Source organism: Pleurodeles waltl, chromosome 7 (genome assembly GCF_031143425.1).
Source record: "Pleurodeles waltl isolate 20211129_DDA chromosome 7, aPleWal1.hap1.20221129, whole genome shotgun sequence".
Lineage (NCBI taxonomy): Eukaryota > Metazoa > Chordata > Amphibia > Caudata > Salamandridae > Pleurodeles > Pleurodeles waltl.
The window spans coordinates 1,349,849,923-1,349,876,161 of record NC_090446.1 but is presented as its reverse complement, the minus strand read 5'-3'; the positions used below and the strand labels follow the sequence as shown (position 1 = coordinate 1,349,876,161).

Below are 26,239 nucleotides of genomic sequence, written 5' to 3'. Positions count from 1 at the left end.
ATACCCTGAAACTGGTCCCAGCATGCTTGTTTCCGGTTCAGGTGTCCCTGGCCTGGCAGTTTCGGCTGGACTGTTCCCATGAGGAACAAGGTCAAGACTGATTTGCATATGGCTGGGTCTAAAGTGGAGTGGCATGGTGAGCAAAAAGAATGATGGATTAAACCCAGATCTGTGACTGGGGTGAGTGGTTGAAAAGTTTCAGCACTCCATCTGTCATTCTTTTGTGTTGCTACCTTTGGGAGTACCCACTACTTCAAAATCTGAATCAAATGTTACAAGTAACACTGTACTGCAAAATATGTGGCCGCAGGGGCACCCCTGCTTCCAAAGCATTGAACCCTGGGGTCACCCACTACTGCAAAAAATAGGCTTTGAGAAGCAACACCATATTGTAAGGTTTCAGACCATGAGGTTACCCATTACTCCCAAAGCAAGGAACCCAAGAAGCAACAACACATTCCAAAAGTATGTGATCAAGTGAGTACCCGGACTCACAAAGTATAGAGCACACTATATTCCAAAGCACTGGACGCTGACGGTACCCTCTACTCCAAAATCAAAGCACTGGGCCCTGACGGTACCCCCTAGTCCAAAATCATAGACTCTGAGAAGGAACACCATATTGCACATCATTGGGCTCACGGGTTCCTATTGCTCCCAAAGCATTCGACCCTGGGGGTTCCCATTACTCCCAAAGCATTAAACCTTCGGGCCCCATTTCTCCCACATCATTGGAGCATGTGAGTGCCCACTACTCCCAAGACATTGGACTCTGAGGGTGGCCATTACACCCAAAGCACTGGACCCTCAGGATTCCCATTAGTCCTAAAGCATTGGACCCTGCAGCAACCCATTAATACCAATGCAAGGACTCTGATATTCAACACTATATTCCAAAGCTGTGGACACCGAGGGCAAAGTATGCCCAGAGGTTGGGTTTCTTGTGATCAGTCAAGGTCCATAAAGAATTGGAGAATTGTGGCACACCTCATCACCAAAGCAAGAGACACAAGCAGCAGAGATTGGGAGGCCATCCAGGTGTAAGCTGTACTCCACAGAACTGTGCCTGTGGGATCACACTATACGCAGCAAAGCAGGAGACCGCAGATTTCATAAAACAAGGTTTCATGAAGGGTAGGTAGGCAGAGAACTTGAGGGGTCTCTGTGCATACAAGTAGCTCACACCCCTATGGGTAAAATCCATGACAATTCCAATCCTTGCAAGAACACAAAACAACTTGAACAGGTTCTTGTAGACAATTCTTCCAGGAAGTAGTATTTAGTTCGCTTTCTTGAAAAAAGGAAGCTGCTAGCCAACACGTGTTTTGTCCAGCCTCATCACCTATACTTCCTCAGGGCTTTGAAAATACGAAATAACCATCGGAGTATAGTAATCTTCCATTAGAAAGTGAGGCAGTATCAATAGATTGTCACAGTATAATTATAATAATTCATCATTATTAATTATACAATTAATTCAGAGTTTGAATATACCCTGACACTATCCGTCTCCAGATTGCTTCTATTCAAACATGTACCCATCCGTCCAGATATATCTAATGAACTGTTCATTCCGATATCTCTCCATCCAATGTTGTATGTGCCTGTCCACCCATTCATCTGTCCATCTATATGTGTGCATCTGTTAGTCCATCTCTTCAACTATCTGTACATCTATCCATGTATCCATCAGTCTCTCTAACCACCCATCCATCTTCCCTCCCATCATTCTGTCTTGTATCCTTCTATCCTTCCTTCGTCCACCTGTCTTTTCATCCATCATTCGGACATCCATCTAATCATCCATCCAGCCTTCCTCTACACAGCTGTCTTTTTATCCATCATTCATTATGTGCATTAATCCGTTTATCAATCCATCCCTCAACCCACTGGCTTTCTGTTGATCTATGTATCCGAGTGTCTGTTCTCCCAGCTACGATTCAATCCAACTGGTATCAGGACCCGACTATCCCCGCTCAGCTCTATGCAAAACAAAATGCCCTCCGCTAGGAACGCTCTACATGGCTCAACACTCATTGCATCTACCGATAGCAAATCAGCGCATCCCCTCTGCATCCCTCCCCTTCCACCGCCCATCCCCCCTCTCCACAACCACCTCCTCTGGGCCGGGGGACTCTTCTCATCGGATCCGGGGGGTGGGAGCTGGTGGGACAGCCTCGGAAACTCTTTTTATTTGCTATGGAGGAGTCAACGGATGTATTCACTACCCGGTCGTCTCATTAGGCTCCCCTATCCACCGGCCCTGCAACGACCACTCACTCTCTCGGCGGGGTTCCCCAAGACCCCCAAAGGCAGAGCGTCACAGAACCTCGTACCCAGCGGCTGTGAGGGCCACGGTACTTCCCATCCAACCCCTCCCCCACTCCGACCCCAAAAGCCCCCACCCCTACCAGCCTGTTCTCCGCGACAGGAACCTTATAAATTCTGCATACCACGAGCCTGCCCAGCTGGTCCCCAAGGCTACCGGCTGAGGCCATGGAGCTGCCCCTTCCTGCTCTAACCCCGGGCCCGTAGCAAGCGTTCTCTCCTGGGTTGTCTTGAGACTACCCCGCCGGTGCGCAGCCGATGGTCGAGATACCTACAGACTTCTGCCCTCGTGGACTGCCCTGAGCCTGGCCTTCTCTCTTCCTGGACTGTCCTGAACCTGCCCCGCCGATGCCTAGGGGCCGCTGACATCCTAGCAGCCTTGTCTCCTCCTGGACTGACTAGAGCCTACCCAACCGGTGCCTGGGGGCGTTGGGAACATCCCAGCAGCCTTCTCTCCTCCTGGCCTGTCCGGAGCCTGTCCAGCCGGTGCCTAGGAGATGCCGGGAGGACCCCAACAGCCTTCTCTCCCCTCGGACCTTCACGCAGGATGAAGACACCTCAAGACCACGCTGGCGCATTACACCTCCTGAGTGAACAGCGAGCTATGCAGCCTGCTCGAGTGGTACCCAGGCTGCGCTGGGCCGCAGCACCCCATCCCTCCCCCGGCTGCGCGCAGCAGGCACACAATGAAGAGAGCGCCGCGGCCCACCTGTCTGCCCTTTGCCCAGGGTCTTCTCCAGCCGGTAGGGTCCCACATACTGGGCATGCTGCGCCGGCGGCTGGAACGGGTGCACGCCGCCTGCCTCCTTGGCGCCGGACATGGTGATGGGTGGAGGGCCGCCCTGCTCCGGGCCCTGCGCTGCTCTCAGCGCTGAACAATGGGCTCCGCTGCAGCACCGATGGCCGCCCAATTCCGTACTTCGCCCGCCCAGGGCTCGCCGGCCCCCGGGGCTCGGTCCCAGGCCCGATTGGGGGGAAGGGAGTGGAGGGGGAAGTGGGTCGCCGCTCTGCTTTGCTGATGCATCCAAAAGGGGGAGGGGATGAGAGGGGGCTGAGAAGGAGAAAAGGAGAAGGGGAGGGGGTGGGGTCAAGGGGTAGGGAGGATGCTACTCTCCGGGTACCAGCATCTCCGAGAGGAGAGCGGTCCCGCGGCCCGTGGATGTGGACGGCGCCGGATGATGTTACAGGGATGCTGGTACCTCTGTCCTTCTGAGGATCCCTCCCTCCTTCCTCCTCTGCAATCTGTACCTTCTCCCACTCTCTCCCTCCCCTTGCATCAGCATCCGGGGATGCAGTGACAGCTACAATTACTTTAACCCTTTCCACGCCCCTGCCTCCGCCTCCAGGTCCAGCCTGCTGGGGCATGCACCAGCTGCAGGATGCACGCACAACCTGCTCCTCTGTGGGTGGGAGGGGGTCCCAGGTTATTTGTACAGCGGCGGGGGGTTGGGGAACGGAATTATCTGAGATATTAACCAGTTGCAATAGGCACTCAGCTGTGAGCCCCACCCATCACCCCCAGGAGAGGAGAGGGAGAGACAGGAAGGAATGTCGGATAAGAGGGGGCGGAGATGTACAGGAAGGAGTTGAAAAAAGGAAGATATGAGCGGGCCACAGGAAGAGAGCGTCGAGAAGCAACTAGGGGCCATAGGTGTAGGGTATTGGGGAGAGTGGGAGAGAGGACAATCGGACCCGGTGAGAGGTGAAAGGGGGACAGCAAGAGATGAGACACGGAGAAAGAGTGAGGGGTAAAGTGGGACAGACAAAGAAAGTGAGGGCGAATATGAGGTGTACAGCAATGGAGGGGACGAATACGAGAAGCAGAAAAATAAAGAAGGTGGAATGGCTACTGGGGAAGTGGGCGTGAGTGACAGGAGCGGTGGGGGTGAGACAAAAGGGAGCGAGAAGAGATGAAAAGGGCAGAAAGGTCAATCGTGGAAGAGATGGCAAATGACAGAAACACCTGGGCTGCCACATCTGGCTTTACTGTGCTGGAGCATGCCAACGCATATTTCCCAATGTGTACCACCGCCCTGCAAACTCTACCATAGGTTAATCCCACCATCTTATATCTGATGCATCCTCGAAGATCACATAACACCAAACCTCTTCAGAAATACACCCCAAATGTAACCATTCCTTCGAGAACTGTAATGGCCTCACTGTGGATCAGCGCCACGGGGTATGATGTGGCTCACTCAAAACGAACCTACTCTTTTTATGGTGAAAAGTGGATGCAAATTGTGCAACTGCAAATTTCCAAATTGCTCGGGGTTTGCACATTAGCGACTGCCCAATTCGAATCTAATTATGAGTGGAGCACCTTGGAATGGGAGAGTAACACACATAGCGCATGTTATTCTTGATTTCATGGTGTGTAAACGGTGCTTTTGGTATATTTAGTCCAGTGATTTTTAAAAATTTTAAGAGGTGCAAATCAAGGGTGCAACCACCTGCGACTAACACGTAGATTACAATCATGTTTTAAGTGCAAACGTCCAATATGGGCTTTGTAACTCCTTGCAGGCTTAACACTCTGGCTTAGGTTTAGACTTTATTTGGCACATAATCAAACATTTCCTGTATCACACTAAACAGGGAGTGCTATATGGTCATAAACACTGCCCAGTACCCTTCAAGCACGAAGCTGACCATTCTCTCACCATTTACGACACCATGAAATAATGATCCAGGGAAACAAGGAAGTCCTTAAACTCTTCAATACTATGTTTTATTGATATATGGTTACCAAACACCACACTGCCTTCACATATGCCCCACTTACTCAATACTGAACTGACCCGGCCATCCATCCCCACAACACCCTTTCTTCCCCCTCGTTGGATGCTATCATCCTATCATAGCCACATATTTCCCCCCAGCACCACTGGAGACAGATGGGGACCCCATAGGGTCCCCTGGAGGCTCCCCCAACTTCTTCTCCGCAGAATATACTGTTTCACGAGAAAGCCCTGAGAACATATCTGATAGTGGCACATTGGGAAGTCTACTATCTGCTACCATGTCAATTGCTTCTTAAATGACAGCTTTATAACTCTCTCCGGCACATGCATGGAGAATGTTTTGCCATTTCACATCTTAACTCTCTTACATCAGATTGCATTACTTTATGCTTGAAGAAAAGCTCCAATGACCTCCCGACACTGATGCCTGCTACAAAACACCTCTGCGTCTTACAATATTTGGAACCCACAGGATCTTCTGCATAACCCGTTGGAAGACCATCTCATGAAAAGTAAATACAAATTTGAGATCTCATTACTCTTCAACAAACTTGACTCAATTTTTCAGTTTGAACTTCACAACACACACCTGCACTGGACAGCATTACACACTGATAAAACTGTCTTCAAAAGTTCTCTATCGCCTATCACTGGTCTTATACCCTCGTTTTACCTCACAACCTCTGCACTATTCTTCCCAAAGCTCAAAACCAGGTCAGATCTAATTACTGAACTCATCTCTATCTCTTACTTTAGTAGACCCCAGTTGTTGGAAATGGCCCTTTCTACAGGGTCACCCCCAAATATTTTGCCTTCCTCCCCCCTTTTAGCTGAATTCGTTTTTTGTTGGCTTTGGACTCTGGGCACTTTACAACTGCTTACCAGTGCTAAAGTGCACGTGCTTCCTGCTTAAAACATTGTAACATTGGCATATACCCAATTGCCATATTTAATTTACTTATAAGTCCCTAGTAAAGTGTACTACATGTACTACTAGTGAGTCTGCAGCACTGATTGTGCCACTCACTTAAGAAGCCCTTCAAACATGTCACAGGCCTGCCATTGCATTGTATTGGTGATTGGTTTATCCATGATTGGCAAATTTGATTTACTATAAGTCCCCAGTAAAGTGCACAAGAGGTGCCTAGGGCCTGTAAATCAAAGGCTACTGGTCGTGCCACCCACATGAGTACCCCCTGTAAACATGGATCAGACCTGCCACTGCAGTGTCTGTGTGCAGTTTTAACCTGCCAATTCAACCTGGCAAGTATAACCACTTGCCAGGCACAAACCTTCACTATACATATAATTAGTTAAGTTAGGCCTGATGTAGCCCCATGGGCAGGGTGCAGTGTATGTTAAAGGTGGGACATGTACTGATGTGTTTTACAAGTCCTGGCAGTGAAATACGGCCACATTTGTTTTTCACTGTTGCAAGGCCTATCTCTCTCATAGGTTAACATGGGGGCTGCCTTTAAATATCCTTAAAGTACAGTTTCCCTTTGAGAGCAGATAGGAATTTGGAGTTTGGGGTCTCTGAACTCATAATTTAAAACTTTTGGTAAAGTTGTTTTTAAATTGTCAGTTTGAAAATGTCACTTTTAGAAAGTGGGCATTTTGCTGCTTAAATTATTCTGTGACTCTGCCTGTGTGTATATTCCCTGTCTAGACCAGACTGACAGTTGGGCTGTTTGTGAATCTCCACTAGACAATGAAACAAAGGTAGCTGGGGTGTAGCCTGCATATCCTAATGAGCCATCTGGGCTAGAGTGGAGGGAGGGGTGGTCACTTACACCTGAATGGGCTGTGCCTGCACTCACACAATGTAGTCTCCAACCTCCTAGTATATGTCTGGGGCCAGGCCTAGGCAAGGCAGGATCTTGTGAACAACAGAGACTTTCCTTTGAAGATTGACTACTTCAAAGGCAGAACGGGGTACAAGTAGTGGACCCAAAACCCCAGATTTTTAGATTTACTTCTAGAACCGAGAGGAACCTCTGCCAAGGAGAAGAGCTGAAGAGCTGAGGAGAAGTGCTGCCCCTACCTGTGACTGTGCTTTGAAGGGCTATCCTGCAGTTGCTGCTTCAGGCTGAGGAAAGGGACAAAGACTGGACTCGTGGTATATTCCTGCTTGTGAAGAATCTCCAAGGGCTTGGACTGTCATTGCCTCCTGTTTTGAAGTCTCAGGGCCATCAAAGACTTCCCCTGCCAGCACCTGGACTCTCTGCTGAGACTCCTTCCCTGCCAAGTGGTGCCCTATCCAGTCCCTGGGCCCTTGAAAGGTGAAGCTGGTAAAATAAGGACTGAAATCCACGCACATGAAGCTGTGTGGGGAACATTTTGAGGCAACACCCGCTGTAAAAAACGTGCCACCCACCTCGCGGCTGAAATCGATGCAAAACCTGCATCATGGCTAGGAAATCAACACATCACCTGCATTGTGGCTGGAGGAGTGATACAACACCCACTTGCAGCTGCTGAAAACAACGTAAACCCCATGCAGCTTGGTTTTTCAACACCATGCGGCCGGATTTCTCACGCATTGTCGCTGGGCATCTAATCATTGTGAATCTGCGTGGATCCGAGGTGCTCTGTCCGGAAATTGACACATCGCTCTCTTGCAGGAGAGAAAAATGATGCATCGCCTACCCGACCGGAGACTGACTTTTCCGATGCACACTTGCCTGCGCAGCTTTATTTTTGGTGCAAACCAGGTACTTTGTGTAACAACATTTTTTCCATTGTTTTCTATAGAGTAAGACTCTTTATTTTAAATATTCATATCTCGACTTGTGTATGTTGGATTTTTGTCGTTCTGGTCTTGTTTGATTTAGATAAATATTGCCTATTTTTCCGAACTGGTGTGGTGTCCATTTTGTAGTGCCTTCACTGTATTAATGTGTGTGTTGGCACAAATACTTTATACATTGCCTTTGAGATAAGCCTGACTGCTTGTGCCAAGCTACCAAAGGGGTGAAAATGGGTTTTCTAAGTGTGTATCTCCCTTACCCTGACTAGAGTGAGGGTCCCTGCTTGGGCAGAGTGCAAACTGACTGCCAAGCATTGACCACATTTCTAACAGTGAGCAAAGGTTAGTTTGGGGTTTGCTTGTGCCTTGCCCTGACAATAAATATGGTTGCTACTTGACCAGGGTTATCACCCTAGTCAACCAACAACCCAATTTCTCACACCAATGGACATCTTCCACCCATCATTAATGTTGATTCCTCATCTGGCCCTTAGGATTTGCCCATCCATATTATCTCTGTACCACAAACACAGTACAATCCCAGATTTAAGGAGATGGTGAAAATTAACAATGTTCTCCATTTTAAACCAGTGCCGAGGGCCATTTCCTTCTTTGCTGCCTCCATATCTGCAGTAGGTTCCAGCAGAGCCCTGGTTAAATGGATCATCTCTAGCCATCATGGAACTCCCCAGAAATATATTCCATCATAAAGTTAGACCAACAACGTAGACCAGTGTTTGGGGGTAATTACAATTATTTAAACAAATCCGCACTGAAACTCACTCAATTGTTCACTGCCCACTGGTCAAGAACAAAACCTCTAATTTGTTTTTTTTCAGGCTCACCATCATTTACCACCCCAGCAGACAACAACACAGTGAAGAGCAATGTTTGGAGCACATAACAGCTCAACAGCTGAAGCAGAAATATACTTTGGGGGATCTTAACCTTTACTGAGGTGATGTCTCTGACAGCATTTCCCCCACTTTCTCCTTTAATAGCAATGGCTTCTGCCAAGTCTGTGATGAGCCCACTTGTATCAAAGGTACTACCTTTGACTTCATCATCTCCCTTGATGTGAAACCTTTGGCTGAAGTGCCAGTCAAAGTTGACTGGTTGGATAACTTTCGAAAATCAGTCCAGTTGTTATTGTTAAAGCAATAGGCTCTGTCCTGTCCTCACACAAAGGGCTGCATACCCCCCGTAGTTAGTCTAGAGCCAGGGCAGGGAAGGAAGGACATCTGTGCAATTCAAAGACATGTCTTTGAAGTCTCCCCCACATCAAAGAGTACAGTTCAGCATGGATGCTATGGTCAGCCTGACCAAATAATTATTTGGATACAACATAGTACAACATTGACTCTGATTAGGCCTGAATGAAATCACTGCTTTCCCCGTCACTCTTCTCCCACTAACGTTAACCTTCTCATTACTGAATGCAACTCTGCCATTGAAATAACTTATGTTTTGATGCTCATTAAACATGAACAATGAAACAAAAAAAGGTAGCACAATGGTTCAATGAGGAGCAGAACACAGAAGAGCCATGTCCTGCTCTCACTATGCACTACTATTTGATCTTTAAGAATGGCCTTAAAGAAACACATTTTCAATGTAAAAACTTGCTTCAAGTCCCAAACAGACTCCACTAAACCCAGACCCACAAGCTGAGCGATAATGTTAAGACACAAGCCCCCCCAGTGGCTTTTGCAAGACCTTTCACTACATGTGCAGAATATGCCATTTTCCTAGTAGGAAATGTGCTTAATCTTAGAGCTGACCTTTTTACCCTCTACCTCCTTTCCGTTGCAACTCCATACACACCAAACCACTTACTTCCTAGATTCATTTTGAAATAAGCAACATCCCCTAGACTAGGCAAATTAGGTTTTAGGGAATGAAGGTGATATTGTGCATTTATTGACTCCATCGGCTGAGCGGTGCATCAATATCTGATAGGGTGCTTCATATATAGCCAAAAGAAGAAGGATGAGGCATCAGTGAATTAGGGCCTGATTTAGATTTCGGTGGACAGGTAAATCTATCACAAAGGGGGATGGATATCCTATCTACCGATATATAAATCCCATAGGAAATAATGGGATTTATGTTTCAGTGGACAGGATATCTGTCACCATTGCGAAGGAGTAACCAATCTGTCAAAATCTAAATCAGGCCCTTAGTCTAAATTCAGATGGTCATCACAATTTTTTGTTTCCTTTTTTTGAATGAAACTTTTGTTCTAACAATCTTTCCAAACAACACAATTGAACACATATCATATTTTATATCCTAGACAACACATTCCACATCTAGTTTGCTTCCTCAGGGATGTTAATAATCGAACACAACAATACAATTTTAGAATTAAAATGAAAACACCCTCCCATTTTTTCAATGAAGATGGGCATAATTTAATACAGCTACACATCATCCAGAAACATTTAGGAAATTGATAGGACTAAATAAAAAAAATCGACCAATCAATTCCACATTAAAAGTATTTCAGACAAAATGCTAGGGTTCATTAATAATTTCAATACTCCATAATGTCTTCTGCATATTATATTCTCTGTTAGATGTATCAAACTAATATCATTTACAGTTTCATCATTCTTACGCCATCCTCTCATTTCATGTTGTAATGTTGCTATGCCTCTCTTTTCTGCTACTCTGTACCACGTTAGGTTGTGACTTTTATAGTTTACTATGCAGTTATGTGATGCAATGCTCCTATGCTGTGGTTCAGTACGTTACTTCACTTTATATTATTGTCTTATTTTTTGTTATGTATGTCATCTCACATAGATATATGCTATGCAATATTATGCTACAATTTTATGCAATACTGTTTTAACTATGCCATATTGAAGTATGCTACACCACCTTATCTAGTGTCATGTTATGCTATTTTATTATGGGGTGTTATCTTTCATGCTTATGAACTACAGTAATTGAAAAGTCAAAGGCCTCATTTAGAGTTTAGGAGTAGTGGCACATCCATCACAAATGGACTCTCGATTCCACTACCTCATGAAAAATGCATGTGTTATGCTCTTGTCGGTGCGAGCCTCAGGTGGTCCAGATTGAAAGATATACCCAGGCTAGAATTATCTGCTTGTCAGTGAGATATCCTTTGGCTCAGCTCTTGGGTGTGACTCAAGCTTTTGGTTCAGTATGAAAGCTACACCCAGCTTGGAGCACTCTGTTTGCGGTTGAGACTTCTGAACAGAAGGCAGTACCATCTCATCAATCTCCTGCTCTTCAGACTCCAGGCTAGCTGATCCCAGCACTTCTCCACATTCCTGAAGCACTTCATCCTGCTCACCAGTGTTGGGTTACTAGAATTCATCAGCTCCAGAGTTCCAGTTCTAGCACCTCCTTCACACTTAATTCTTCAGCACACGAAGATCAAGTTCCAAGTTAGATAAGTTAGCCAATTCAGTTTGCATGCTTCATGTGCATTCCAGTTTCATTTGGGACACCCAGGGCTGTGCTTGGGACTAGTGAGCCAGCTGCAAGATTTTACATAGTGTTACAATGCTACAAATATAGTCTTGTTTTATACAGATTTTTAGTTGCAAGGTGTTTCAAGTGGATCACTCATTCTTAGTGTTTTTAGATTCTCATCCTGATTATGTTTTCCAGCTTACCATGGCTATGGCTTTTCAACAAGTAGCCCTTCAGAATGTCAGTGCTTTCAGTTTTCATCTCAATACATGCTGTAGAAGTAGCCCGTAGTCGGTAGTCCTTCAAAGGAGTTTATTTGTTCAGGTAAGTTACAAGCTTATAGTAAAGCAGCACATGTCTGTTACCACCATCTCCCAACTCCAACTGCCACCTAAGTCTATTCCCAAGTAGTCTAATCTCTACCAGATTCTACTGCATTCCACATTATTACTGTTGTGGCCTCTTGCTATAATATGCATTCTCCCCACTACCTTAATGTCCCCTGCAGCTCAGCCAGTGAGTGAGGTCATTGTATGGTTGGAAAGTTGACAGTGTTTGTGCTTGGATGAGTGAACAGTTGGAGTGAGAAGGGCTGAGCGGCAGGATTCTGCTCCTGGTGGGGCTTTATCTGTAACCCATAACTAAGCTAATAAACCTATCTCTTTTATAACCCATGAGTAACCATCATTGATTACAACAATTGCCTACCCAGTATCCTGTTGTTAAGGTAACATATAACACATGCTACAAAGCAAATAAGAATTACAGAACCTGAGTATGTACTAGTCTAGGTGAATGTTTCTGTATAACGTTTTGTTAAATCACATAAGCAGTAGCTTTAACCAACTTTGCATGTATTATATTCATGACACAGTTGAATATCCATAGACCACTAGTACTGTATACCATTTTATACAGAAAAGATAGTTTGTGACACTTTAGAACGTATATAAACAGAGAGTAAATATGAATGAAACCTTACTGAAGTAATGATTGCTGTATATCCTTCATGTTGGTAGTCACATGTGAGTGAATGGATGGTCCATGTTGCCCTTGCAGGACCAACCACAGCCACATACAAGTTAGTGCATGCCATCCCCTTACAGCATCACAGAGCACTAAAAGTATTGAGTCACTTACTGAGCCAATGACAGAACAATACATATCAATAATTAACTGCTGTATATGGGGACCTTGAGCTTCAGCTAAACACTTCATAGTGATACCTCCAATGCTAAAGCTGCTGCCAGTCCTACACTGATGTACAACCAGTACATTCCAAACACAACCACCAAGAGACATTGTACTGGAAAAGAGCACCAGTGGCACATGTTTCCAACCAAGAGATTCAACAAACAGAGTAAATACTACCTTTTATGCAAGTGCTGTCTTTTTCATGTTGTAAGGATAAACGTTCCCAGCTGCATCATACAGCTGTCCCACCAGATCCTTTTAACCTTTCTCTCTTAATGTATTTATCTGTTCATGTTTGAGGGGTTCCTCATTTATGGAATTACCCAAACAAACGTAGTGCTCTGCAGGGACACCTATTAACCCCCTAGGATAGGAGAGACCCCAGAAGAGGCCACCCACCCTGATTTGTTTCAAAGGGCTATGCCTCTCAACAATGTTATTTTCAGGTGCTCATTGGTGGCAAATGTAATTATATGTGGCAGCTTTGGGGGGAGCGGTACAGCTTAGCTGTACCCCCAGGGAGATGCCATCTATGTAAACATTTAGAGAGTCTCCAGTATTGGAAATCTTCTTCTCCAAATATATGATTCTTGAATTCCCATTAGTATGAGAGAGTGGGTACTGTTCAGGATGGATGCAACCCACAGAAGCAAAGGATTCTCCAACATCCTATATCTACAATCTCTTTATGAAGGGGGCTGTCTGCCTGGGTTGCACAGCGTTTTCTGCCAGAACATCACTAATAGAGAGATACCTGTTTGATGGTATATACCACAGCATGTTGGAATCACAACAAGTCTGCTTTGCCCATCATCAGCCCATCTTGGAGTGAGAAGAAAAGCAAACCTAACCCCCTCATGGTTGCTTGAGCTCTAACACTGAAATAAATTGCATTTGTCCTCAATGGCAGTTGGCTTCTGGGCATTTACCACTGGATGTAAAGAACACGTGCAGCTTCCCTCAAGCTCATTGAAGAGTCTTATTGTGACCAGACCTGCAGGGTCCCTTCCAAGCACCTTAGACACTGGAGCTGCTTCATGAACCTCCAAGCTACTATAAATCCTGCACTCTGCCTGAAACCCTACCACCGCATTTGCCACTGCTTGCATGCCCAAAGTAATCCAAAGCACACAGGAGCCTATAGCTCGCACCAGAAGAAAAGTTGTAATTTTTCCCACAAAACTGACTGATGACCCCCAATGTCATGATCAGTACATCAGCGACCCTGCAGGCACCAATAAAAGTCACCCCCCACTAGTAGGAACAAAGATATAGAGACTTTTGAAAAGCTTTTTTCAACTATTTTGAGATTTTGTTTTCTTTCACAACCACACCTTACAAGCTTTGAAGATTTGGTTGTAGGATTAGTACTTGGTCTTATTGGAACATCTCCAAAATCATGCACAAAAGATTGGGTTAGTCCTGATAACAAAAAATGTTCTTATGACACCACACCACAGGATACATACATTTTAATTTCTTTAGTTGTCTTCAGTGATGCAGAGTTGTTAGGTTGCCTCATTATGAGCAGCCCTATTATTTTCCTGCTCTCAATATTACCTTTCTCAGGGAGTGGGTGGGCGGGGGTATTGGTGCAGGTAAATCCAGCAGCGTGAAATAACAGGGATTAACAATTTACCAATTTTGGGGAATAATATGTTTTGGGTAATTTTCCCCTAGCCACGTAGAGATTGTGGCTTATTTCAGCGGCTGAAGTCTCCATGTAAAGCGCATCTGATTATAAATCCGATGGGCCCAGTAATGTGTTAGCGTTCAGTGCAGTGTAATTTGGCTCCAACCCTAACATCACAATTATGCAATCCATATGTGCATTTAGCATTACATATTTTGTGAGTCGTAACATTATTAATGTAGTGTTGCACTTGAACACAATACTAAAGTGCATTCACTGTAGAACCAGAAATTCATATATTCTGTGTGCCTTAACCTTATAAATTAAATATGGTATTTGCAATAAAGTAGAAACCATCCTCACATTGTTGAAATGCATTTACTTTAGAAACGAGAAAGATTCATGAAACATGTGCAGTAATGTTTCACATTTGAATTAAAATGTAGTTCTTAGTCACATTTATACTCATGTACTCAAAGTTGTATCGCAGTTACCTAAAATGTGACATGAATTTAACTTGCATGAATTTAACTTGAACTGATGTACTGACATTTTCATTTATTTGCTGTCAAGTGTGCACAAATGACACATATTAAATGTACACCATTGAATTATACATTTTAACTTTATATGACTAGGACTGTATTTCTTTCAGCATGAAATAGTATTTTTCCATTTCTGTTTGCATGTCTTTTCTTTGCAGGTGCGTTCACATGAATTATCAGTTAGAGGACAGGTCTAACACTGTATTAGTGACGGAGAGCCTCAGAAAAGGACCTTGACGAGGAACATGGAGAGGCAGAAAATTAACTGACAGTCCCTATTCTGTAATGTTACAAAGAGTCGCAGATGTCCAAGGCCAACATCATTCTCAGGACTGCTCGGGGAAAATATGTCAATTTTGCAGCTTACAACATGAGAATGGAGAAAACAATGGAACTTTTGATGGTGTGAATGAGGGGTGTTACTTAGAAGATTCATGTGGTATTAAATAATGTTCTCACAGGTTGAAACTGGCCACTAAGAATTTGGACTTTCAGCAGTGCAGACCTCTAAGCTTTCCCTTCTCCATCCTATTTTCCCTATATAAAGTATGCCTTAGGCTAGCACTCATTTTTCTCTATAGAAGACTCTTGACTGAGCTTCTGAAATGCTGACACCTTCGGTATATGCAGGCACATATATTTTTATCCTTTTCCCACTATTTCCCTGATTTGTAAAAAATTTCCCATCTTAATTTACCTTAAATTATTTGGATAAATAACTTTAGACATTGCTCATGTTTAGGAGAGAAGAACAAAGACACTTCTCTGAGCACCAGAATTTATTGCTAATTTTCTGTATTGCTGTAACTGAACTTTTGGTTTGCTTTATGCTGATTCTCCTAAACCTCTTCAGGAGATTTGGTTATTCTGTTGTTATCTTGTATCTCTACAGTATTGTTTTGAGATTGGTTTATATTAACCTGACTTTCAACTTGCAATAACATTCTTAACTTTATTTCTAATACCTCATTCTCACTATGTAGCCAAATAGGTTACACTGTTAATTAAAATGGTTTACCAAATGTTATCTTTCTAGTCGATTTAAAAAGGTCAGTCAAATAAACAACTGGAGGAAATTTGCCTAGCGCTACATCACAAGCATATCGGAATTAACAGGTCACTGATGATGGCAACCTCCTACCGCTAAGCCCTTTTTTAGGTCTGGCGTTAGCCAAGACCTTTTGATTTTTACTAAAAATATGTTTATAATGTACTTACTTAAAGAGTCTTTCAGCCACCTCTCTTCAACCATTGGTCTGTTGTTGTTTCATTCACATTTTGCTTCTGCCCATTACTGCATGGGTCAGCCTACTGCAGCCACTGGTTAACTTCACTTTGAGTGACTGCATTTTGCTCTTTTACAATAAGCACATCCGCACACAAGGTAGTTCCTCTCAGTGCCAGTGTTTTTGTTTTCACTTCAAAATTACTTTATTGTTGCCATTATGTTTAGAGTCTGAGGTGATAGCAGGATGTTTTCTACAAGATGGGAGCATAGGTCACATTCCAGACTTATTAGCTTCTGTCTCCTGTCAGTGCTGTTGTAAATTCCTTTTGAAGTATCCTCTCTTTATTTGAATGCTGGTTTTTCACAGAATAACAGATTACGTCCATTTGATACTGTTCTGTATTAAGTTATTCTCTTTTCACCATGTATGCAATAATCAAAACAAAAGCATCAATATTATACATGTGAATTCATAAGCAGACAATTCTTCAGTACACGTTTATTCCGGACTCAACTTTACAAAGGTTCCTTAATAAACAGTTTCTATTGTATTTAATTTGCAGCTCTTTTCTTTCTTTGTTTCTTCCTTTCCTTCTTCCTTCTTTCTTTGTTACTTTTTTGCTTTCTTTTTCTCCTGCATCTTTTCTTCCTTCTTTTCAATTTCTTTCTTTCTCTTTTCTTCCTTCCTTCCTTCCTTCCCTTTTCCCTCTTTCTTTTCTTCATTCCTCTACTTTTCTTTTTTTTCCTTCTTTGTTTCATCCTTGCTTCTTTCTTACCTGGCGTATTGTCCTTTCTTTCTTTTGTTTCATACAACAAGGGACAATGCATCAGCCCACTTCAGCCACTGACTGATTTCACATTGATTTATGGCATGCTGCCCAGTCACAATGAGCACATTTACACACAAAGTAGTTCCCTTAAGCACCAGGGAGTACTATGACAATATCTTTGTTTTTTTTTACTAAAAACACTTTGGGCTTTTATCAATTGTTTTTTTACATTGATGTACACCCGAACAATAAAGTTGTGCAAAACCATGATAAAACAAGAATAGCCAAAAGACTGGCCAAAAGCCTGGAGGACATCAGACCGATTGGCTTTGCTAATGCTTGTTGATGCTGTTTATGCTGTTTATAGTTTAACCTTCAAAACGTTTTTCATTCTTAATTGGAGTCCTATAGTCTCACAAATTAGGGATTGTAAAGATACCTAGGTTTGTGGTTTTCCTAGGGGTACTGGGGCAGAGAAAATAGTCAAAATATGTCAACAGTGTTGTGCAAAAAATTGTGTTTGTTTATTTCCTGTAAATTGTATCAACTAAATTTTGCAGCACTATGACTGCAATCCTCCAAGGTTTCAGTAACAGACAGAATGAAAAAGTAATGTTTCTCACCACAGTTTTTTAAGTTCTCTTAGTGGATGTGCAAGTGCAAGTCCAGCCACAACCCAAGTAGGGAAGGTAGGGTAGAGTTCACACAAAAATAAGTACCCCACAACACAAACTGATCTAAAACTCAAAATAACCTATGATGACCTGGTATCTAGGAAGCACTTCTGATCCATCAAAGTGCATTAGTGGAGCAATGGTACAAAATGTGCACTCTGAAGGAGCAGAAAGGCTGGATAGCACAAATTGTCTGAGAGTTGCCCATAAAATGAAAATGTCAAATACAAAAAACAAAAATACACATTCCCTCACATCTAGAGGCTTTTATTTTGCTCAGCTCTAACGATAATCACAAACATTCCATAAACAATGATACATGGAATTGCAGAAATTTTCTTTATTAGTGTAACGAAACCGACACCAAAGAGAATGTCAACATGTTTCGGGTCACGCCTTCTACTGGGCAACCAGTTTCCACCACAACATTGATTTAAAAGTAGTCCCTCATCAATTACACTGCACTCACATTGAATTGTCTAAAACACACACTTCAATAGTTTGTGGCTCAACTCGACCATCATTAAAGGTATGTTGAACACATTTGAATTGCATTTAAGCAGGTTAGACACATGTGTACAATCTTCAATCTCCTTTCAAGACATTTGTGCAACCAAGCAACATTTCTATAACATTTTTAAATATGTGCAATAATACCAAGGCACTGGCTGGTAAAAGATCAACAATTCAATGTTGATCGTTCGAAATATACGAGTAATGTTAGATACATTGTACACATATTGACCTGTGAGACTCATTACTTATCATATATGATTTAAAAACATTGCACAATTTTCACATTTATATCACAATCAATTCCATAAACAAACCTCAAAACATATTCCAAATCAACAGTGCGCAATTCATAAACATTTCTCACAAATTGCCAATATGACCAGTTCACAATCTCCCTCGCTGAAAATTACTAAAATGACCTGGCTAGTCAGTGCCTTGCACAAATCTCCAATATGCTCTAACAGTAGTAAATCAACCACCTGTGTAGTACCTCCTAAACCATATATGCTACCCATGTCAAGTTATTATGCACTTTCAATATATCTACATACAATCGCTGTATAGCTTGTTGTTTTCACCAAAACCACCTAAGTGTATATGGTCTTGCATTAACAGCTCAAAGGTTGGGATACTCGCTGTATCTTGTACAAAAGTTTGCCAAGTGAAGTGCATGATGTAAATAGGAAATGGAATGTGGCAACAGATAGACACTACCAGACCATAGCAATACATTAGTTTCAATGCTGAGAGTCATGCAGCCCACCTGATCAATAACAGCTATATGAAAAATGTATAAAGTGCCAGTGTGTATACCAGAAACTTGTCTCAGCATTGAGATACAGTGATCCCAGACAGGCAATTACCAAAGGCGCACCATATCATAATGCCTGTGAATATTCATAGCATATTGCCACAGCATAGCACTACATCAATTACAATGCTGGACGTTACACTGCCCACCTCATTGATGACAGCCATATGGAAAATATATAATGTGCCAATGTGCATACCTAAAAAAGTTTAATGATATTGGGATGCTGTGTCCCCAAACAGGCAGTTACCAACTGCACAACATTTCATAATCCATGTAAGTATTCATTGTGTATTGCACTAAAGATCTCCCAGAAAAGTGCAGGGGAGGATATCCAAGATATGGGTGTCACCTATAAATGTCTTCACCAACATAAAATGCATTAACCGCAATACCAAACTATTGCAGCAAAACCACACGATAGCAGCAATGTGTGTGTATTAGTATTCATGTTTGTTAGAAATAGGGTCTCTGGTTGGCAGAGGTATACACCTTTGTCCAAGTAGGGACCACAATCCTAGTCAGGATAAGTCCCAACACAATCCAAATTATCCTGTGCCCACCCTCTGGTAGCTTGGCACTGAGCAGTCAGGCTTAACTTCGAAGGCAATGTGTAAAGTATTTGTTCAATACATTATACATTAACACAGTGAAAGTACCACAAACATACACCACACAGGTTTCGAAAAATAGATATTATTTATCTGAATAAAATAAGGTCAAAAACGACAAAGATCCACTAAATACAAGTTAAAATATCACTTTGGAAAGGTTTAAAAGAGTCTCTATCCTTACAAATAAGCAGTTGTCTCTTTGTTAGACACAGTACCTGGGATGCGTCAAAAATAATGACGCACAGAGACCACAGAGGAGGAGATGTGTGGAAAAATAAGGTGTTGCGTTGAATTTTCAGACGCAGCACAGACAATGCGTTGTTTCTTTCCATGCTACAATGGGTTTGCGTCATTTTTCGGCGAGCAGTCTTGGTTCCTCACTGCGATGCAGGGATATTTTGACGCCCAGTGACGATGCGCTGAAAATCCTTGATGCGCTGGAAGAGAACACAGGTGCTGCGTCGATCCAGTAGGCGATGTGTTGAATTTTCAGTCGCTAGGTAAGCGCTGCGTCTAATTTCCAGCCTGGAAGTCGGGGCTGCATCATTCTAGCCAGCTGTGCAGCGATTTCTCAACTGCAATGCATGCTTTGCATCGATTTCTGCAGGCGTTGTGTCCATTTTGAACTCACAAGGAGTTTCTTGAAGAGGTGAAGTCTTTGTTGGCCCTGAGACTTCAGTGTTATATTGCACTAAAGATCTCCAAGTAAAGTGCAGAGGTTGTTGTCTCAGATAATGGTGTCAACTATAGATGTCTTCACCATATAAAGTGCATAGATCGCAATAACAAAGTACCACAGAACACCCAGCCAATAACAGCAATGTGTGTGTGCATAAAGTGCCAACGTGCATGCCTGAATAATATAAGCCCAATTGTCAATGGAGTGTGGACCCTGCTGTACGAATGGGAGCTTGAATGCATACCCAAATCTACTGCAAATAAATGTGTATCTACTCTGTATGCCCTTGAAACTATTAGAATCTATGTGGAGCTAAAGCCCAAACAATCCATAACAGATCTAACGGCAAGAAACTGTGATATTATATACGGTTTCACCATACCCCTCCAAAGATTAACAAAGTGCCAGTGCATAATTCATATCTCCATGAGGAGAGGGAAATATCTAAAGTGCATAAATTTCCTAGACATAGGGGCATGTGGGAGGGATATAACCTTATGTTAATGCAAGTCACAGGAGCTACTAAAATGACAGTGCAGTTCCTTCCATATACCAGGTATACAATGCCTGCCAATATGAAACAGGGTATCGTAAAGTGTGACCACCCCAGTACTCCCAAAAGGAGGACATCATATTCAAAGAGAAGCATGAAGTCTGGCTCACCACAATATTTTCATAATGTAGAGTACAACAGTGTGCCAAAATGTATAAGACCTGGCTTCAGAGCCTATTCAACATATTGAGATGTTAGACAAGGGACTATCAACATAAGACATAAAACTACCTGTAAGTGAACAATATCAAAACATTGCAGTGGAATGTTGACTGATTGCTCAAAAGTGCATAAAAATGATGCTCCATAATGAAAAATTCATAAGCCCGCAAAAAAAATCACAGGCCAACATTTGTAACAGTGAGGAGCAACCAACTTCGTAAAAGCTGAACATCTTAGATGTGTACATGTAGTTCTGCATCCACATTGTTTACCCAGGGTTTTTCTGTTTCTAATAGTATAGTCCATCACCCCATGTATAGGTTTGCATATATGGGGGTGAAGTAGGCTCTCATGGCTGTTCCTTGCTTTTGAAAAAAAAAATATCTCAAATAAAAAGATGTTGTGGGTGAGAAAGAATTTTAACATAGCCATAAACATTCTAGTGTGTTGCACATAGTTTACCAGTCCTGCTCTTAAAAAATATTCACAAGCTTGTATGCTATATTGATGTTAAATGGAGGTATATAGTGAGGAGACATCCATGGTCGCCATGATGTACGAACTGGCCATGGGACATTGTTGTTTTTGCTAAAAAAATCATTTGTGTCTTGAATGTAAGATGGAAGACTGGTCACATACTCACACAAGAACAGATCCAGAAACCTGGAGGAGTTTCCCAGGAGTGAGACCACCATGCTTGAATTTTTGGAACCAAATAAATGAGAGGGTATCTGGGATGGTCAATTTTTAAATAAGTAAATTCATCAAATGATAGAAGCCCTTGTTCTAACCATGTTTTCAGCAAGCCATGATATTCTTTTTGATGTTCAAGAGTGGGATTGTGCTTTAACATCTTATAATGTTCTTTGACATTTAGGCCCTCATTCCGACATTGGCCGGCGGCGGTCGCCGCCGGCCTGTCGGGGGCCGCCAGAATACCGTTCCGCGGTCGAAAGACCGCGGCGGTGATTCTGACTTTCCCGCTGGGCTGGCGGGCGGCCGCCTTCAGGCCGCCCGCCAGCCCAGCGGGAAAGAGGCTTCCACGATGAAGCCGGCTCGGAATCGAGCCGGCGGAGTGGAAGCTGTGCGACGGGTGCAGTTGCACCCGTCGCGTATTTCACTGTCTGCGAAGCAGACAGTGAAATACATTTAGGGGCCCTCTTCCGGGGGCCCCTGCAGTGCCCATGCCAGTGGCATGGGCACTGCAGGGGCCCCCAGGGGCCCCGCGACCCCCCCTACCGCCATCCGGTTCCCGGCGGGAGAACCGCCGGGAACTGGATGGCGGTAGGGGGGGTCGGAATCCCCTCGGCGGCGCAGCTAGCTGCGCCGCCTTGGAGGATTCCTATGGGCGGCGGTACACTGGCGGGAGACCGCCAGTGTTGCCGGTCCGACCGCGGCTTTACCGCCGCGGTCGGAATGCCCATTGGAGCACCGCCGGCCTGTCGGCGGTGCTCCCGCGGTCCTCCACCCTGGCGGTTTGAAACCGCCAGGGTCGGAATGAGGGCCTTAGTTGCCTGTTAGCTTCTTTAATATATAACTGTTTATCCATGACAATGATGTTGCAGCCCTTGTCAGAGAGTTTAAGAATAACGAAGTTGTTGGTCTTGTGAGAATTGAGTTCCTGCCATTCTTTTGTTGTGAGGTTGGTGCGACCTTTACATCTGTTTTTTTTTTTCTCAATTTATTGATGTCATCAATAACCAGCTCATATAATACATCAATTAGATTGCCACTAAGTAGTTGTGGATTGAATTTGCTGTGAGACCTAAGGCCACTATCAACGGCATTTTCTGTGGTGAACCCCGTACGCTCCAGCTCTGCATTTTCCACGCTCTTCCTCACTTCTGATGGCACTGAGCCCATATTCTCCATCTCCAATTCACTCAAAGTTGGACGTTTAGGAATGTTCCTAACAGTGAACCTGGACTCATTAATGTTGTGTTCCCTATTATCAGTCTAGTGTTTAAATGATTTCATGGCATGATATTTACTGAGCTTAAGTTTCCTAATAAATGTATAGGTTTCAATACAAAGGTTGACTAAGTCAGGACCGAAAGTAGGGCAAACGTTCAGTCCATAATTCAGGATCTTCTCTTGCGTTTTAGTCAGAGATGTCCTTGAAATGTTAATGACTCTGCAATTCATATTGGATGATGTCAAACCCGCTCCAGTATTTACTGAGTCTTGTTCCCTCTTCCTCTTGCCCCTCCTCATCTTGCGCCTCTGCATCCTCAGCCCCTTCCTGTGCCACACTGTGGTGTGGCCGTTCTCAGCAGCCACATTTCCTCTTGAAAAACTTTTCTTTGGGCACCTCAACCGCCGAGGATCCTGCATCGAAGGTAACTTCCGTGTCACTTGGTGCTCTTTGTGCTTGTCCTGTCGCATTAAACTTCTCCTTCACTCTCAAGGGTTCAAATTTCTTTACAAAGGTATAGATTCTACCATATTGAAAATCCATTTTATCACCGAAAATTTATGGGCTTTGCGTGTTCTGGTTTCTTCCTCATGCTTAGCAGTGCGTTCTTCCATCTTGTTCAGTAAGGTTCTAACCAATTTCATATATATATATATATGTAAATACATACATACATACATACTGGCAGTCGCCAGTAGGTAGTTATAGTTAGGACCTAGTTTCTATAGAAAAAGCAGTTTTTTCCTTGCCTATATCTTTGGTGCCGCTCAACGAATCTTCACAAAATGTTCCCAAAAAAATTCGACAGTCACGTGAGCAGCTGTCTGGAAAATTTTGGGGTGATCCGTCAAGCGGGAGCCGAGATAAAGGGGGGATGAAATTTAGAGTGTTTCCAATGTTAATTCCCATAGGAAAAATTGAACAGCGATAGCAGAAAAACCACTGGACGGAATTACGCCACATTTGGCAGAAAGGTAGCTCTTGGTCCAGAAAGAGCCCTTTTTGTTATGTGGTGTAAATCTGTTCAGTAGTTTTTGAGAAATTCAAGGAAATCCAAATTTGTATATATAGGGACGCCAAGGATACGTGACCCCTCTCTATCTCGTGCTGAGATCTGATTGGCTGATGACACTTCAAAAACAGAAGTGCTGTCAGCCATCTTGGGACTTGGCTGAAAACTAATAAAAAAATACAAAAGGGGCAAGGGTACAAACACCCTGACCCCTGAGCTCTGGTGGTGGGGTCCCAAAGGGACCTCCCAGGGCTAAAAAGCATGTTTTTTTTAAATATTACGGTCGGATCCACGGCAGATCCGTGGATCCACCGTAATAAAAAAAAAAAAAAAAAGCGTGCTTCGGAATCATAAATCCCCCGGGTGGGCCAAGTCCTAGGGGCATTTATTCCGAAATGCGAGGGGGACCTCCTTGCCCTCTGCCACTTCCCCAGGGACCGCCACCTCCCCAGGGCTGTGTTATAATACACAGGGGGGCTGCTCTGCCCCCTCCCAGTGCCCTAGAGACCACCACCTCCCTGGGGAGTTTAAGAAATTATATGCAGGACCTGTGGCCCGTCTTTCTGCCCTGGGGACCACCACCCCCAGTGGCACATGCTTAATACTGTAAACGGACCCCCATTATTCCCGGGGACCACCACGTGTGTGCACAGTTGGAGGGGGGGGTCAGCTCAGCCCTCCTTGTGGAGCCTCTGATGGCCTTGGGGACTGCTACCTGGCTGGCTCCTACTATGTCCCGGGGTGCCCTCCCTCGGGACATGGCTGTTTGCTGTGGCTTGGCAGCAGCTCTCGCATTTTGACAGGGAAAAATGTAAAGCAGGTCTCTGTGTCAAAATCTGAAGCTTTCATCTCTGTCCCCTGCACATGTGCTTATAGCAGCTCTTTGATTGCTGAAGCAATAGGAATGCGGGGAAGGCCTTTGGGCTTCCCCTGCGGTCCCACTTAGCCTGTAAAGGGCTTGTTTTGAAATATAATTTAAAAAATAAATAAAAATACATATAGGGACCGAGGGGGAGCCCTTGAGGGCTCCCCCATGGTCCCAGATAGCCCTTAAGGGGTGGAAAAAAGCAGGTGGCCAACCACCGCAGCACTCTGCTAATTGCCCCCCAAATATGATGAAAAAACTGTGCATAGCAGGGGGGCGAGTTATTGTTACCTTAGGGCATGAGTTATAGTTACTTGAGGTAACTATAACAGGTAAATTTCTATGGTTTTGTACGTTTAAAATGTGAGCCTAACTATAACGTCCCTGTAACCTTTGTTTTTTTCAGTGAATATATATCTCTATATATATATTATATATATATCTATAAATATATATATATATATAATATATATATAGTGGGTTACTCCAAAGGGACAGTACTCCATTGTTTCACGGCTAGCTTTGCGCAACATAAGCATCAATAGAAACTGTAAGGAAATGCCTCCTTGGCATGGTTACCCCCTGACATTTTGCCTTTGCTGATGCTAACCAGGCCCCAGCACCAGTGTTCTTTCCCTAAACTGTACCTTTGTCTCCACAACTGGCACAACCCAGGCACTCAGGTAAGTCGCTTGTAACTGGTACCCCTGGTACCAAGGGCCTTGATGCCTGGGAAGGTCTCTAAGGGCTGCAGCATGTCTTGTGCTACCCTAGGGACCCCTCACTCAGCACATGCACACTGCCTCTGAGATTGTGTGTGCTGGTGGGGAGAAAATGACTAAGCCGACATGGCACTCCCCTCAGAGTGCCATGCCAAGCTCACAATGCCTGTGGCATAGGTAAGTCACCCCTCTAGCAGGCCTTACAGCCCTAAGGCAGGGTGCACTATATCACAGGTGAGGGCATATGTGCATGAGCACTGTGCCCCTACAGTGTCTAAGCAAAACCTTAGACATTGTAAGTGCAGGGTAGCCATAAGAATATATGGTCTGGGAGTTTGTCAAACATGAACTCCACAGTTCCATAATGGCTACACTGAAAACTGGGAAGTTTTGTATCAAACTTCTCAGTCCAATAAATGCACACTGATGCCAGTGTGCAATTTATTGTAAAATACACCCAGAGGGCATCTTAGAGATGCCCCCTGAAAACATACCGACTTCCAGTGTAGGCTGACTAGTTTCTGCCAGCCTGCCACACACCAGACACGTTGCTGGCCACATGGGGAGAGTGCCTTTGTCACTCTGTGGCCAGGAACAAAGCCTGTACTGGGTGGAGGTCCTTCTCACCTCCCCCTGCAGGAACTGTAACACCTGGCGGTGAGCCTCAAAGGCTCACCCCTTTTGTTACAGCGCCACAGGGCATCCCAGCTAGTGGAGATGCCCTCACCTCCGGCCACTGCCCCCACCTTTGGCAGCAAGGCTGGAGGAGATAATTAGAAAAACAAGGAGGAGTCACCCACCAGTCAGGACAGCCCCTAAGGTGTCCTGAGCTGAGGTGACCCTTACTTTTAGAAACCCTCCATTTTGTGAGTGGAGGATTCCCCCAATAGAATTAGGGACAGGGAGGAGGCACAAAGAGGGTGTAGCCACCCTCCAGGACAGTAGCCATTGGCTACTGCCCTCCCAGACCTAAACACACCCTTAAATTTAGTATTTAGGGGCTCCCCAGAACCTAAGAAACCAGATTCCTGCAACCTTAACAAGAAGAAGGACTGCTGACCTGAAGCCCTGCAGC

The 26,239-nt window shown here is 44.1% G+C and overlaps 1 protein-coding gene across 2 annotated transcripts in view; it reads right to left on the bottom strand.

Moving 5' to 3' along the window:
* The window catches only part of BRSK1 (BR serine/threonine kinase 1), a 294,684-nt gene extending 291,034 nt beyond the window's left edge, over nt 1-3,650 (bottom strand). The window contains exon 1 of one of the 2 annotated variants that reach the window (XM_069200764.1): nt 3,038-3,650. In XM_069200764.1, the coding sequence (XP_069056865.1) occupies nt 3,038-3,149 (112 nt within the window). In that variant the 5' untranslated portion in view covers nt 3,150-3,650. The remainder of the gene's footprint in view (nt 1-3,037) is intronic. The other variant, XM_069200763.1, reaches the window with a different exon arrangement.
* Between the last annotated feature and the right edge of the window lie 22,589 nt (nt 3,651-26,239).